The 15,239-nt window shown below is 52.6% G+C and overlaps 6 protein-coding genes across 6 annotated transcripts; 4 read left to right on the top strand and 2 right to left on the bottom strand.

Moving 5' to 3' along the window:
* Nucleotides 1–98: 98 nt before the first annotated feature.
* Nucleotides 99–3,118, bottom strand: Z520_03357 (uncharacterized protein; the record flags this gene model as incomplete). The annotated part of the gene is made up of 7 exons (XM_016773868.1): nucleotides 99–1,298; nucleotides 1,360–1,579; nucleotides 1,630–1,685; nucleotides 1,739–1,811; nucleotides 1,862–2,626; nucleotides 2,685–2,887; nucleotides 3,059–3,118. The coding sequence occupies 7 exons, from the start codon at nucleotides 3,116–3,118 to the stop codon at nucleotides 99–101; spliced, it is 2,577 nt and encodes an 858-aa protein (XP_016634814.1).
* A 1,747-nt stretch (nucleotides 3,119–4,865) lies between these two features.
* Nucleotides 4,866–7,533, top strand: Z520_03356 (uncharacterized protein; the record flags this gene model as incomplete). The annotated part of the gene is made up of 5 exons (XM_016773867.1): nucleotides 4,866–5,811; nucleotides 5,931–6,123; nucleotides 6,182–6,346; nucleotides 6,407–6,897; nucleotides 6,956–7,533. The coding sequence occupies 5 exons, from the start codon at nucleotides 4,866–4,868 to the stop codon at nucleotides 7,531–7,533; spliced, it is 2,373 nt and encodes a 790-aa protein (XP_016634813.1).
* Nucleotides 7,534–7,770: 237 nt separating this feature from the next.
* Nucleotides 7,771–9,443, bottom strand: Z520_03355 (uncharacterized protein; the record flags this gene model as incomplete). The annotated part of the gene is made up of 2 exons (XM_016773866.1): nucleotides 7,771–8,776; nucleotides 8,842–9,443. The coding sequence occupies 2 exons, from the start codon at nucleotides 9,441–9,443 to the stop codon at nucleotides 7,771–7,773; spliced, it is 1,608 nt and encodes a 535-aa protein (XP_016634812.1).
* A 738-nt stretch (nucleotides 9,444–10,181) lies between these two features.
* On the top strand, nucleotides 10,182–11,309 carry Z520_03354 (uncharacterized protein; the record flags this gene model as incomplete). The annotated part of the gene is made up of 3 exons (XM_016773865.1): nucleotides 10,182–10,446; nucleotides 10,494–10,934; nucleotides 10,960–11,309. The coding sequence occupies 3 exons, from the start codon at nucleotides 10,182–10,184 to the stop codon at nucleotides 11,307–11,309; spliced, it is 1,056 nt and encodes a 351-aa protein (XP_016634811.1).
* A 724-nt stretch (nucleotides 11,310–12,033) lies between these two features.
* Z520_03353 (uncharacterized protein) lies at nucleotides 12,034–12,770 on the top strand (the record flags this gene model as incomplete). Its single annotated transcript, XM_016773864.1, has 2 exons — nucleotides 12,034–12,069; nucleotides 12,117–12,770. 2 exons carry the CDS (start codon nucleotides 12,034–12,036, stop codon nucleotides 12,768–12,770), a joined length of 690 nt encoding a protein of 229 aa, XP_016634810.1.
* An 899-nt stretch (nucleotides 12,771–13,669) lies between these two features.
* On the top strand, nucleotides 13,670–14,780 carry Z520_03352 (uncharacterized protein; the record flags this gene model as incomplete). The annotated part of the gene is made up of 3 exons (XM_016773863.1): nucleotides 13,670–14,421; nucleotides 14,490–14,564; nucleotides 14,642–14,780. 3 exons carry the CDS (start codon nucleotides 13,670–13,672, stop codon nucleotides 14,778–14,780), a joined length of 966 nt encoding a protein of 321 aa, XP_016634809.1.
* Nucleotides 14,781–15,239: the final 459 nt, after the last annotated feature.

Below are 15,239 nucleotides of genomic sequence, written 5' to 3'. Positions count from 1 at the left end.
CAGTCGATACAGCCTGGTATCTACCTATCACTGCATCGTTCCGTACGTGTGTGCCGAACGTCTCAAAAAACTCCTTACGCTCGCAATGCCCGGGTGATTCAAGCAGCGGCGTCAGCCTCTTCTTCTCCATCCGCCTCGACCGTCCCGTTGGTCTCCGGAGTCTTGTCATCGGGCTCATTCTCATTCTCAGCATCGCCGTTGACGTCAAGAAGGTCGTCTTGCGCCTTGACTGGTGGCGCCGCTGCACCGGCTTTTCCACTTTCAACCTCCTCTTCCAGCTTGATGTATTCTTCCCATTCGGGGAACAACTCCTCATCCTGACCCTTTCCCGGCACGCCCAGGAGCCTCGCGACCTTGCCCTTCCCTTGCTTCTCGAGTCCCTCTTTCCACTCCACTGCTAGCCCCTGGGTCAAACTCGGTTTGTACGTCTGGCTGAACAGCACTGCCTCGCTGATCCTTCCTGTTCGTTTGAGAAGGTCGATGCAACCAAACACGTCGCCCGTGGACCACAGAGCGGCGAATGCGACATTGTTGGCGCCCGATTCTTCTGCTTGCTTGGCCAGTTTGAGGAGTCCTTCCCTGTTGCCGGAGCTAGTGTATAGGAGCACTAAGGAACCGAGATCTTTTGCGTGATTAAAGCACTCTTCTGCAAGTTTCACGTCCCACGCTTCCAAGGCTTTGTCGGCAACAGCCGCCCACCGTGCTTGGGTGTCGGATTCTCTTGCAATCTCCAGCGCGATCGCGAGATTGTTCAGTCCCAGCGCCAATTCAAAGCGGTGCTCAGGATCAGTGGCGACTTCTAGTGCGAGGTCTTTGTGGCCCTGCGCTTCGAGGAAGCGTGCGATCTTGTTCATTTGATCTTGTGGGATATCCGGGAGGAGTTCTTGAGCGGCTTCGAGTTCATCTCGCAAGACAAGAGTCTGGTACGAGAGCAGCGCAGTAGAAAGTTTGTAAGATATAACGCCGACATCCTTATCGCAGAGGTACACGCGCTCATCGCGTTGAAGGTACCGTAACAGGTACATCGGCTGGTCGAATTGGGCGATATTCACGACTTGTTCGCCCAAGAGGTAGCTGAGACGAGTGCTGGTGGTGAATAAGAAAGCATCGCCGACCCATTCGCCAGATTTCACGGATTCTTGCAAATCGGTCACAACGGAGAAGGCGGCCTCGACACCGTCTTCGTCTGCTTGGCCCGAGTTGAGGCCATTAAGGTAAGCTTCGCGGTCGAAGCGAAGGACATAGGTGGTGTCGGAACAGGCAAGCGCCACGAGTTCGCCGGACTCACTCCAGTAGACCTATCCCGAATATGTTAGCTACGGTCATTTCCAATAATTGGATACACGGGACGAGTGTTACCTCTGTAGGTTCGACCTCAATTCTCCGGACGAGAGAACCAGTCTCCCAGTCGAACATGCCAATGCCTCCTTGGCCCTTGACGCCGAGAAGAGCACCGCCACAGAGACCTTCAGCTTGGAAGCCAACATCGAGATTTCCGCTCTCTTTCAGTTTCTTGAAAATTTTAACGCTGGTGCTAGATTCTCGGATTGCATAGTCCGTTGGATTTTGATGTGATGCCCTGTAACCAGCGTTAGCAGATCATTACATCCCAGAGTGAGGCTTCTCTACCAGGCAAAATCAAGTGCTGAGCCAAAGGCCTGATTTCTCCATGCCAATGCGGTGTACTAGGGTGTGTCAGCAGAAAGTCGTCGCCGAATATAATCAACAGAACACTCACAATGATGAACTCCCCATCACCACAGACACTGACAAATCTGCCATTTGGCGAATGAGATAGTGTGGTTGGATAGCTGCATGCCACGTTAGCATTTCCGTCACGCTGTCTGCCAGTAATGCTCACATTTCGGTGGTGCCCATTTCTTTGCTTGGAAGAGCAATAGGTGCGCCATCTTTGAGCGTTGCATCGCCTCCTTTGATGATAGCAGATACCACCTCGTTGTGACGTGCCCAGACGAGTTTCCCAGTGCCGTCCATGGAAACCGCTGGTTCCTCTCTGCCCATTTTCACGACAACAGCGCCATCGTCGAAGCCCATTGCGACCCCCTGTTTCCCTCTCTGGTATGAAACACACCATGCCCTCTCCAGACCATAGCTCAGTGATTGCTCTAACCGGTACGTGTTGGCATGCCATATCTTGATGGTCCCGTCTTCAGAACCGGATATGATGACCGGTAGTTCAGGGTGATAACAGGCGAAGCTGACATTGCTGGTGTGTCCTTCGAGTGTTGCAATGAGAGCTTTGGTGGTGTAGTCCCATATTTTGACCGTCTTGTCATCGGAAGTACTGAGTAAATAAGGCTTGTCGCTGTGCGGGTAGTAGTCGACGTGATTCACACCCTTTTCGTGTGCCTCAATCGTCTGCTTAGCGGTGGCATTGTCGATGCTCCAGATCTTGATCGTGCGATCTAAGCATGCCGATGCAAAGACATTGGTATCCTTAGGGTTGATTGAGAGGCCCATCACATAGTGTTGGTGCCCAACAAACTCGCGCACACATCGCCAGTCCTTTTCCCAATCGAACATGCGAATTGTCATGTCATCTGAGGCTGTCAGGACCACGCTGAGAACAGGATGCACGACAATTGCGCGGATATAATCTGGGTGTCTGCAACAGTCATTGTAAGCCCACCCATTCCATTTCTTGAGGGCCACAAGCCGCTTACGCCTCAAATGATTTGACCTTTTCACTTGTGTTCCAATTGACCACTCTGAGTTGGAAATCATCGCTGCCACATACTATCCAGTTCTTTCTTTCAATGAACCTTCCCGCCCTCACAGGCACATCGGTGAGCTCGAACGTTTTGATGATGGACTGGGTTTCGTAGGACCAAATGTGTGCATGGCCATTGTATAAGGTGGTAAGGATCTGGAACTGTCAGCGGCGAGAGTGGACAACGAGGGACTCAGGAACGGTATACCCATGGTTCGGTACTATGCAACTGTTAGAATCCCAGCTTCTCGTGAGAATTTAAGTACTTGCCTGTGGAAATCAATCCCCTTTACCCGCTCCGAGCCTTGACCAGATTAGTTTCCATACATGATGATTGAGAGAATTAGACGAACGGGCAAAGAGTTGTCTCTTGACGTCCAGGCGCATTGCGGCATCAAATAGTCAAGAAAAGGTAGGGGATTTGGCTGCGCACACAAGGGTGCTGGTTCGAGTGATTATGGTGCAGTCAGAAATCGAAGCGGGCGGGAAAGAGACCGAGCACAATATTCCATATCATCAACTCATGGTCGTCGTAAACACTGCAGTTCAATTCATCGAAAGGAGTCGTACAATTGTGCAGGCCCCGTCCGTTCTGTGGTTTTGACAGAATGTCCCCAAAATCTAAGCCTCGCAGGCACGTACATTGAAAGTCTATATGGATCCTGCCGCTTTAACCCAAACTTCTCCGCCTCTCCGCACAAGCTGTACGTGAATATTCTTTCACTGTCCCCTACGATCATCACTCGGTTGATTTCTTCGGAATCTTCTGTTCGTCCCCTTTTACGACGCTGCATAACCTTTGACTGCGTGAGGAATGAACACAGTCAAAATGTGCCAATGGACGTCCCTGCCGCGTGCCGGATTGACGACTGTCTGTCGCGCTCGCAGAAGGTGCTGACACAAAGACAGCAAGGAACCAACAGTCGTACCATAGTGCATGGTTCAGAGTCGACCATTGCCATCCACAGTCTACAATGAAGACACCTGACGCGAGCTTGCTGTCAGCACGGGCGCCCTCCCTTCGCCGCCCTAATAGGTGCACATAACAATGATTCTTTCAGACGAGCTGAGCCAAGAGGGAATATCAAAAGAATGGAATTGATATGGAGTCACCCAACCTTGGGCGGCAGGGGTAGGTCCATTTGCCTTTGACAACTGCAGTTTCTCTTTGATAAGCAATCGAGCGCAAGATGGCGCAAAGATGTTGAACTTCATTACGAGACATGTCCCGGTTCGTTTCGTTCGTTATGAGGAAGAATTCGACGTAAAGGTCGAGCGATCAAATGACAAGGCTTGGTCAGCCCTGGGGTGTCGATCTGCACCTCAGGGGTGAATGACACATACAATAGACCTAAGCTTCGTGGCAGATCAGCAGTCTTTATGAGACAGGGTTCAGGGAGTTGACTACCCATATTGCTGACAAGTACAGCAACGACGCCAGTGAAATGCGATTGATCTCGAGACAGGCTGTGCAAACATTCGATTTCCCCTTCCTCTCTCTCCTGCTTATACAGCACCTCGCAGTGAAGCACGTTCAACGCACGACCGGCGACACGCTCTAGCCTCAATATGTTTCATCCAAAGTTATTGGTGTTACCTAGATAGGTAATATCACGACGTAGGTGCTCCACTCTTCGCCTGGTCAATATCACCCGTGCGAGTTCCGGGCGTCAGGAAATACGTGGCTGTTCATCCAGTACTCGGTACGGCTTCAGTAAGGTCTCATCGATGGAGTCGGTCTCTCAATTTCCTGTTGCCTGCCTGGGCCTAGGCTGGTCCCGGAGTGTTCAAGGTCCGGCTGCCCCAGATGGATGACGAGCAATTCTGTATCTGGGGCTCCGGGGGAATCAAGTGTCATCGTCCTTATGGATTCGGGCCTTATGTTTTAGTTGGCTCTGTGTAGGTACTTAGGTTATGGGACGCGGTGTCCTTCCCCACTTCTACCTCCTCCCTCATGGTTCGGCTTCTTGAAAGACGCAGATGTCAGGGTCGACATCTTTCAACACTCTTACAAGTCAAAAAGCTAGGCGTTGGCTTCATTATCATCATTGTCGGACCAGGGTGATGACACTTTGGAAGCTCGCCTCCACGGATTCCTGATTTTCAAGAGCGGTTCCTGCTTCTATCGCCCACGATGCAGTCCACCACCCTTCAAGCGAAAAAGCGAACACGAATAGCAGTGGCATGTACTTCGTGTCGAGGTCGGAAATCTCGCTGCAATGGCGGTGAACCGTCTTGCCGTCAATGCAGCGAACTTGGCGTGCAGTGTGTCTATGAACGCCTGCCTCGGAAACAGATCAAGCCTCCCAAAAAGCAGGCAAACTACCGCAGGAGACTGCGCGCCCTCGAAGACACGGTGCGCGACTTTGTGCAAAACCAGCATCCTATGCAGCACGCGGTGTTGAGCAAGCACGACCGGGAACCAAACAATCCTCTCGATGGGCAGCAAGAACCCAGATCAAGACATCAAGAGTCACGCAGCCCAGTCTGCAGTACAAGCAACTCTCTAGAGCAGAACGGAGACGAGGACACGGTCGACGGTATGGCCACAGTTACTAGTCCAAAGACCATGAATTCTATGGTCCTCGGGCCGTCTTCAAACATAGCATTTCTCCGTCAAGTATTCGACGCTACTGCGGCCGCGCTGCACGCACTGGGAAAGACTTCACTATCAGGAAACGCCCTCTACCGTACGTATATCTCCTCGGATGCCACTCCAGTTAATACGGTGTCAAAGTTGCGCTCAGCAAATCAGCAACGTTTGGATTCCCACCTTCTGCCTTCCGATTCCCATGCACGACATCTGATCAGACTCTTCTTCTCCAACATTGGGATGCTATTTCCAGTCGTCCATGAAAGCGAGTGCCTCAGAGTCTACTGTACCGCCAAAATGGAAGGCTCTGCCGCAGTCAGTCAATCGTGGCTTTGCCTCCTCAATGTCATCTTTGCTCTCGGCACTTGTGCCAGCACCACGCACGATGGGATAGCAGGAAGGGATGAAGAGACAGCTGAAGTATTTATCGAGAAGGCGGAAGCTCTCGCGGTCCACATCACGATGAAATCAGCAGACTTGAAAGCCGGTGAGTTTCGTTGGTGCTGCCTATTCTGAAGATCCCAGTGTCTCCACCCATTTCGCACTCAGTTCTCTTCGTTGCAGCGAATGAAACCAACCTATCGACTCCTTGCTGACTGGTTCTAGTCCAATGTCTCCTGCTGATCGCACAATACTGTCAAGGTACCCAAAGGCCTGATGAAGCTTGGCATTTGCACGGACTTGCCGTTCGTGCTGCTATACAATTGGGATTGCACTGGACACATACGTACACGCATTTAAAGCCACTGGAATGCGAGTTACGGAAAAGGACATGGTTCGGTTGTGTGATCCTGGACAGGTAAGCTCTGACGCTATCAGAGGACATCATCAGTTACTTAGGACGTCTCACCCGCTAGAATGCTAAGCATGACCTTGGGTCGCCCGTGCACGATATCTGACGAACTCCTCCAATTGGATCTACCTGTTGATATTGGCCTCGATGCAGTGAGCAGGGGACCTGCCTCAACGGCGTCGGGTCAGTCTGCTACTCCAAATACAGTCTGCCTCTTCATTGCAACAATGTAGGGATTGGATCTATGGTGCATTCTTCCACACTCGAATCCGCTAACATTGGCCTGCAGCCAACTGTATGACGTACTGGGCGATATCATTAAGAAGCTTTACGGCTCTAACGTCGATGCCGATGTTCAACAATCCGTTCCAGCCTTGCTTGGGACAATCAGCCATCTCGAACATAAGCTCGAGGTATGGAAACAAAACCTGCCTCCCCAATTACAACAGCTGCCCTTGGAAATCAAAGCAACGGGTTCGGATTCTCCGTCACCGGCATTTGCACCAGTCTTCGACCGCCTCAGTGTCATTCTTACCCTTCGGTACCTTAATACCCGCATTCTCCTTCATCGACCCATTCTTTCGGCGTGTCTGCGCCAAAGATACCCCTTTGGCGCTCATGAAGGACCCTCCCCCGAAGCACATGGAGATTTCCTCCACGAGTTTGCCAACGTCAGCATAGACATATGTGAACGATCTGCAGTGGAGGTGATTGACATTGTCTGCAATGCAAGTCGGCAACCTGGCCTGCTGGGCACCTGGTGGTTTACCGCCTACTACAGTAAGCCATACTCTTAAACTGGATTGTGTCTAATTCTGCTGACAATATCTTTCTCCAGCATACAACGCGGCCTTGGTCATTTTCTGCTGCATTCTCTTGCATACTACCACGCCCAAGGCGGAGATATCCTTTGAAAAGACCGAGTGTCATGAGCATGCAAATCATGGAAAGATCGTCCACCTTCAGCGGGCTATCGAGGCCACAGCAAGAGTGGGAGCGGGCTCGGTCACGGCAAAGAAAATCGAACTTGCGCTGTTGGCGCACCGACAGACCTGCATGGCTTTGGTACGAAGCGATGCCGGAGACGATGGCAGAGAAGAGGACACATCTGAATCATTCACCGTTGCTGCCGCCGTATCTGGGGCGGCGCAGCTTCCGCAGATCGATGGTGTGCACATCCCACATGAGGCTGGCGTGGTCGTCAGCAGCGAGGCTTGCAATGTCCCTTTCCTGGATTTTGCTCAAGATGATCCATTTGCTACGTTGGACGAGGGAATGGATCAGCCGTGGAGCGAGCTCGACTGGTTTTCTGACGTGTTTGGACCTAATTCTCAGCTAGAGTTTCATCCAATGCCGTCCAGCAGTCTCGAGGACTCACTGCAGAATGGCAGATATGTGGGCATGTCGGTCGAATGACGGGCAGTTTTTGAGGCTGGAGAGATGACAAAACGTGTTTGTCGTGACGGCGAATGGGATGCAGGAGTTGGTCATCAGAAGAAATTGACAGGAGTTGGAAATCAAGAAACACAAGGACGTCGCTGTGCTGTGCAACCAGAAGACCCTCACACTGATCCGCTCCCTATCCACTCAAATAGTGGCTGCTTGGTCGGTGACCGGGCCTCGAGTCCCTCTCCCCTGAGTCCTTTGTAGCCATCACCATTTCATATATGATGCAATGTTCTTGCCCGCATAATAGTCTCTATCCTTCCAGGTCACGACCTGGGTGAAGACCCACTCCTCGAGGCCCTGCAGGCCATTGAATCGACCCCAACCGCTGGCTTTCACTCCCCCATGAGGCAAGGCCGGTTCGTCGTGGACTGTCATAGAATTGATATGCACGGCTCCGGTCTCGATCTTCTTAGCGATACCCAACCCTCTCCTTAAGTCTTCTGTGAAGACAGCGCTCGAGAGGCCATGTTGCGTGTCGTTTGCCAGTCTGATGGCTTCGTCGTCCGAGTCGACGACATAGAGAGACACGGTCGGCCCGAAGGATTCGGTGTAGTAGATATCCATTCCCGGTGCCACGTCTTGAAGCACAGTGGGCGCCAGTTTTGTGTCAACGGCACGGTCGGTGACGACGTCGTTGTTGGCGGTATTCGCGGCCGGGCCGCCACAGAGAGCTGTAGCGCCCTTTGAGAGAGCATCGGCGACCAGGGCGTTCGTCTTGTTGACTGCCGGGAGAGATACCAGTCGGGGAGCCCCGATGCCCTTCTCGGTGAAGATCTCGTCGATGGTGTCCTTGAGGGCGGCCCGGAACTGGTCGGCGATCCGGACGTGGACGATAATTCTCTCCGTGGACATACAGATCTGCCCGGCATGAAGCAAGGCGCCTAGGGCGCATTGTTGGGCCGCGTATGGGATATTGGCGTCCTCGCACACGATCGAGGGGGCTTTCCCTCCAAGCTCCATCACGGTCGGCTTTAGATACTTTCCAGCTTGTGAGGCGATGATGGCGCCGACAGAGGTCGAGCCGGTGAAGTTGATCTTCTTGATCGCAGGGTGGGCAATGAGCGCGCTGGTTATTTTGCCAGCATCGGCCGGACGGTGGTAGATGGTGTTCAAACACCCTGCCGGAAGGCCGGCCTCGTGGAGAACGGAGACAACGCCCCAGTGAGTAGCGGGAGCTAATTCGGGCCCTTTGTGCACCACCGTGTTACCCCTGTTCTATTTGTCAGTATGAGGAGGGTTGGTAGGAAAGACTTTTATTCGTCGAGTCAAACATACATGGCCAACGGCTGCAAGCAAGCCCTGAGGGCGAGCACGTTGGGGACGTTCCAAGGAGATATGGCCAAGACCACCCCATATGGCTGTTTAACCGTGATCGCGTTGCTCCCGTGTTCTGCTGGGTTAAGGACCGAAGAAGCCGTAGCGATCTGGATGAGACCCGCGACGCTCCTACATGCATCTGCAGCAAGACCGTGCTCAAGCGAGAACATGGACGGCAGCGCCCCAGTCTCGGTCTGGCTGTAGTGGCCTAATTCCTGCATTCGCTTCTCAAAGATGTCGGCTGCGCGCAAGAAAATGTCTCTTCGAAAGTTGGGCTTCGTCTGGGACCAGGCCTTGAATGCCTCCTGTGCTGAAGCAACCGCTCTCTCGACATCTGTCTCGCTGGCAGAGGAGCACTTGTATAGAACTTTCTGATTTTGGGGGGATATCACATCGAAGGTTTCAGACAGCTCGACTTGCTCACCATTAAGCCAGAGAGGAATGGTGGAACCAGTATCAAAGGCCGAAGGACTCGGAATCACACCATCTCTGCAGTTCGAAAGAGTGCCCTCAGAGTTGTAAGAATCGGTAGTCGTGGTGTGAATCAAGCTGGGCGCCATCTTTGAAATTTTGGTGAGAAGTTCTCGACGGCGTTCATAAAAGACTTGCACACGGCGGGAAGAGGGCTGTTATATATCCATTTCCATTCATTCTCCCTCACTTGGGCGTTGACGTATCATGCTGGGCAACATATTGGCGGTAAGGTCTTTGGTGACTTCAGAACTTCAGATCATTGGGCCAAATGCCCACGTTCAGGCCTGATTCCGGCTCAGAGGAAATGATAGCCGCGGAAAGACAGAAGGCCTTGCACAATCCGCGGTTCGCTACGATGCTGGCAGTCATCGTGACATTGGTCTGTGGACTCAGTTGGAGGTGAATATAGTATCGTGTGAAGATACTCACCGTGAAGGTTCGGCTGGTGAGGCTTATTGCATACTCCCGCGGGAAGGATTTCGTTCCCGGCTACCCGACGCTGGAATTTGGTTGGTCCTGCGTTGAACGTATGGGTGTATCTTGGCCTCACCAGTCTCGATTTGAGGGAGAAGGCGTGTTCGAACAAGGGCACATCTAGGCGAGACAATGAAAGGGAAGACTGCCTCTGAAATCTTCCCGAGAGCATTGCCACGGGAAGACTCACTTACGCGTTCCAAAGTCCGTCCTGCCTTCCACCTCCGATAAGCAGTCCATGAAGTCCCTATAATAAGGGGCACTTAATCTGCACAGTCCGTCACGAAAGCAAAATCCAATATTTCCATCTCCGCCAAAGACGACCCGAGTCACTTCTCACGAAAGAAATCATGGGTTCAAGCACGATATCACCCGCTGTGGCAATGTCAACAACCCTCACATCCCACGATAAACTCGTTGCAAATGCGCTCAAGGTCAACACAAAGCCGCTTTGGACACAGATGGCCAAAATGAATCCGCGAGAGCCGAATCCGAAGTGTGTGCCGACCATTTGGCGGTACGAGGAAGTCAGACCCCTCTTGGTAGAGGCCGGTGTGCTCGTCACCGATAAGGAGGCAGAACGTCGGGCATTGATGTTCGTGAATCCTGCGAGAGGTATGCTCGACACCGCAACTATCGTCGCCATACGTGACTGACGAGAGATCAAGATGCCCCGTATACCACGGACACCATAGCCTCTGGGCTCCAACTTGTCATGCCCAACGAGACAGCCCCTGCCCACAGGCACCTTGCTTTCGCCATGCGGTTCGTCATTGAAGGCCAGGGTGGATTCACAGCAATCCAGGGTAAAAGAGTCTGGATGCAGCGTGGTGATGTTATCCTGAACCCGCCATGGAACTGGCACGACCAGGGTAAAGACGGCTCTGGGCCCATGATATGGCTCGATGGCCTCGATATCCCAAATTTCATCCATATTCCCGTGCATTTCGTTGAGCACTATAAAGAACCGAGATACCCAGCCGAGGACGTCGATTCCAGCAATTCAGCTCTGGTCTTTCCGTGGAAAGTCATGCAGCAGAAGTTGGATAGCAAGCCCGGAGAGTGGGCCTCGCAGGATTATTTGCGATCGGATGGCACGCCAGGTAAGTAACCAGCAGACGTCTGTAGTTGACTTGTCCGGGTTCTTCATACTGATTTCATATGCTGAAGTGTCGAAATCCCTTGGTGGTTGTGCCGAACGCCTAGACCCAGGTGCCTCCTCTCCTGCTGTCCGTGAGACGGCTTCTTCCATATACCATGTCATCTCAGGGGCAGGATACAGTGACATTGGTGGCCAGAGATTCGAGTGGAAACAAGGAGATTCTCTCTGTATCCCGGCATGGAACAAATATCAGCACACCAATAAGGGATCTGAGACGGTTTACCTCTACCGACTCCATGATAAGCCCTTGCTAACCAACCTCGGGTACTATCGACTTGATGGTTGCGATGTGGAAAGCTTGGTGTCGGTATATTGACATTGGGTGGACATTGGATTTACGTCGAGGCCGTTCTAAAGGTTGGCTGTAATTTAAATTCACCAGGCTGAGATAGGCATGACTTGAAGGCATCTATCGACTCGGCTATGCACGAGATACTGTCAGTAGACTTGCCACACTTGAGACCTTCCCGTCCCTCCTATAATCGAGACGCTCAAGCAATAAACCTGATCACCTGTTGAAAACCTCAAGGAGGGATCAGACCGTTAGCATTTATACGCCCGCGACGCCTAGGGGCCGGTGGAAGCAGCAATTTATAGCCGAGTCCACCTCCGTGAACCTTGCATTTTCTAGGGTGATGGCTGCGCTGCGCACCTGCGCGCGGAATGCGGAGCTACGGAAATGTCCCGCCTACAAAGCGCAGCCTTTGCACCCTTCAAGTTGGTTCTCAGAAGTATCGAAATACATACCTAGGTAGCTTCACCAGCTCCATTCCATGATGATCAACACCAGACGTTCTGTATTATCGAGTCGAGGTAACCTTCCGTCGCCATATGAAGCCTGTATGACCAATGGACAGCTCGCTTCCTGGTCCCGGCTATACTCGTTGGTTGTGGGCCGAGGCAGCTGCTGAGGGCCTGCCGCCGCCAAAATGCATTTAAACATGGCCTAGCTAGATCACACTGACCTTGTCAACGTCCACGCCTGATTACTCGCTTTACCACCGCTCGTCTAGAGCTGTTCTCCATCCTGCATTACAATCATGGCAGAACTCCGGCCAACGCTCCATCATCTAAATGTCAGGTCCTCCGAGCTGTCCTCCTTGCCGCTGCTCACAGGTCGCAGGACTCGCAATCGCAAAGAATCCTATGGCTGCTCGAAGAGCTCGAAATCCCGTATAACCTCAAGCTTCATGAACGTGTCAAACAGAGAGCTCCTCCCGAGATGAAAGAAACACATCCATTGGGCAAGGCACCACAACTGGAGACAGGCGACGGGAGAGTTATTGTGGAATCGCCGGTGATTGCGAGATACTTGATTGATACATACGACAAGACGGGCAAGTTCAAGGGCGACGGCCAAAAGAATGACTGGATACGCGATGACGAGTTGTGCAGCCTTGCTGGCGCCAGCATCGGCCCTCCCATGATCTTGGAAGTCATCATGACTGTAGCGGTCAAGTTGACACCTTTCTTCGTCCGCCCTTTGATATCCCTGGTCCACAAACAACTCCGCGGAGGCTACTCTGGGCCCGAACTCGACGCGTTCTTTAAGTACATGGACGATCAATTGGGAGACCAGGACTATTTTATGGGCACCACGCCTGGCCGGGCAGACTTCATCCTCTCTTTCCCGGTAGACATGTGCACCGCAGCTGGCTTCATTGACATTAAAAAGTACCCGAAGGTGGAGAAATGGCACGCTCGGTGTCGTGAACGACCAGCTTGGAAGAGGGCTCTAGAGAAAGGCAATGGGTACAATCTCAGTTTCAATGGCTAGCTAGAGGGCAAGTCGAGGACAGGCCAACCAACTGGCGCAAAATTTGTGTGTACATAAAATGTAAGGCAGCCGACAGGTACTTAGGTACATCTCCGGAAAGCGAGCGGGCGGATGATACAAAAGCCCATCGCCGCTCAATCTTATCTCAGGTTCTCCTCGTATTGAACAAATAGCTGGATCGGACCCGTCATTCTGCTCATGAAATCTCCCAGAGGTCAGCTTTGACCATGGGACACCCTCGTCCATATGCGCTGGCGAAGACTGGTCTTGATAGAGATCATGTAGTCCGTACTGCCAACATTGAACAATGAGCCGAGCACCTGAAGGCCCAAAGCCCGTGAGGCCCGGAAGAATCGTCATCCGGGGCGTATACTTTGCCAAATCGCGCCTAGAGAGAGCCCCTTAGCCCGCCCGTGACCTCGTGTAGGGGGCCACTTTGGCGCTACGATCCCTCGCGCCTCGCTTAGAGGCAAGTCTTCCACAGAACGCAATCCCTTGCTCCTTCGCGAGCTCCACCGCCTACCAAAACACTACCTTGGGTACTCCGTTAGTTGACTCCGTTATGGCCTTTGAGAACTACCTAGAATGCAACGTTTGTCAATTGCTCTTTCATTGGGCCGGCAACATGTTTTGGCCAAGTTCATTCCATCATTTATCTCGCCTGGGAGGCGAAGGCGCGGGCCAGCGCTTAACAGGTATGTATGGTACCTCCGCAACCTTCGATTATTGCTACTGATCTCCTGCTTCTTCTCTCTCCCATTTTTCTCTCCAAGGATAAACGCAGATTTCTCTTTTTCTGTGTTTCTTTGGTCTTTCGAGTTGCTGGAGCAGTCAGCCTTGTATTTTCTGTTTTTCTTTCTGGCGCGGCCTGTGGCCCACCTTGAGTCCCGACCAACACCATGCCTTCGAACGCGACACACCATGCCCGTCAATTCTGCACCGAAATTGGCCCCGACTGCCCCCTCAAAGCCACCACATATGGCTACTACCCCAATCTCGGCGTGAACTCATTCTTCATTGCTCTCTTTGGCCTCTGCCTGCTGCTGCAGTTGGGGCTCGGCACGTGGAGGCGGACATGGACATACCTGATCGTGGTCGCCGTTGGCTGTTTCGGCGAGGCGGTGGGATATATCGGGCGGTTGATCATGCATCACAACCCTTGGAGCGGCGCTGGTTTCAAGACGCAAATCTGCTGCCTGGTCCTGGCGCCCAGTTTCCTCGCCGCGGGGATATACGTCACCTTGAAGCATCTGGTCATATACTGTGGAGCCGAGAACTCGAGGTTGAAGCCTCGCCTCTATCCCTGGATCTTCATCGGTTGTGATTTTGGGTCGATTGTGCTCCAGGCGATTGGTGGCGGCGTGGCAGCCGGTGCAGGCGACCGCGACGCGAACCCCAAATTGCTGCACGCAGGCAATGCGTTGATCGTGGCGGGCATTGCATTCCAGGTGGCAACCATGGGTGTTTGTGGGCTTCTCATGATTGACTACTACCTCCGATTCCAGCGCGCAAAGAAGGCCAAGTCACAAATGACGATGGAGAGCGAGTATGAGAAGAATCTGTCCTCGCCCAATGTATCGCGCAATTTCCGGATCTTCTGCTTTGCCATTGGGGTGGCCTTCACTACCATATTCATCCGTTGCATCTACCGGTACGTCGTTCCTTGAATGCTGTCTGTCTTAGCCGAAAGTCACATACTAAGAGATGTTCGATGAACAGTCTGCCCGAGATGGCAGGAGGCTGGGGAGGCCCTCTGATGAGAGTTGAGACCGAATTCCTCATCCTTGATGGAATGTAAGTTTTGGGCGCGCTCCCGGACACCAGGCACCAGTGAATTCTCAGACTGACATCTGTCTTCTTTTTCGTTCCAGGATGGTGGGCATCGCGTGTGTCCTCCTGACCGTTTTCCATCCCGGGTTCTTCTTTGAGCCAATGAGGAAATTCAGGAGACCAGACTTTGTTGCAGAGCCCGTCGAGCAGCGGCCCGAGACAGTGGAGAGCAAATCTTGACGACTGACATATGTATATGAATGAATATATATCAATATAGACATAGAATGGCGAATGTGCAAGTGACGGCGAATGGGAACCAAAGGCCAGAAGAATGACATCTCTGATTACTCCTCTTCTGGAGATTGGTAGGTACGTACCGAGTACCTCGTAATACTAGGAGCCTCCATGCAGAACAGGCACCGACGCTTTCGGCCGCAGAATGATGACCGCCTCGCCGCCACTCTCCGCATTAATTCACCCAGGGGGGCCTCGGCCTGTTATTGATGCCGAGCTTATGGATATCCCTCACAAAAACACTGGGTCATGCGAGTTCTTATACCATCATCGAGGGAGGCCTTCCCTGTTATAGCGGCATCTTGTTGTGGTGACGATGAGGCTGGCGCAGTGTCCGCGAGTTTCCGAACACGAGGCAGAAAAGGCGTTGAGGTGCCAAGCTAATACGCCAGCCGATACGAG

Source organism: Fonsecaea multimorphosa (genome assembly GCF_000836435.1).
Source record: "Fonsecaea multimorphosa CBS 102226 unplaced genomic scaffold supercont1.5, whole genome shotgun sequence".
Classification (NCBI taxonomy): domain Eukaryota; kingdom Fungi; phylum Ascomycota; class Eurotiomycetes; order Chaetothyriales; family Herpotrichiellaceae; genus Fonsecaea; species Fonsecaea multimorphosa.
Note: the sequence above shows the minus strand (reverse complement) of the source record. Positions and strands in the feature narration are given on the sequence as shown.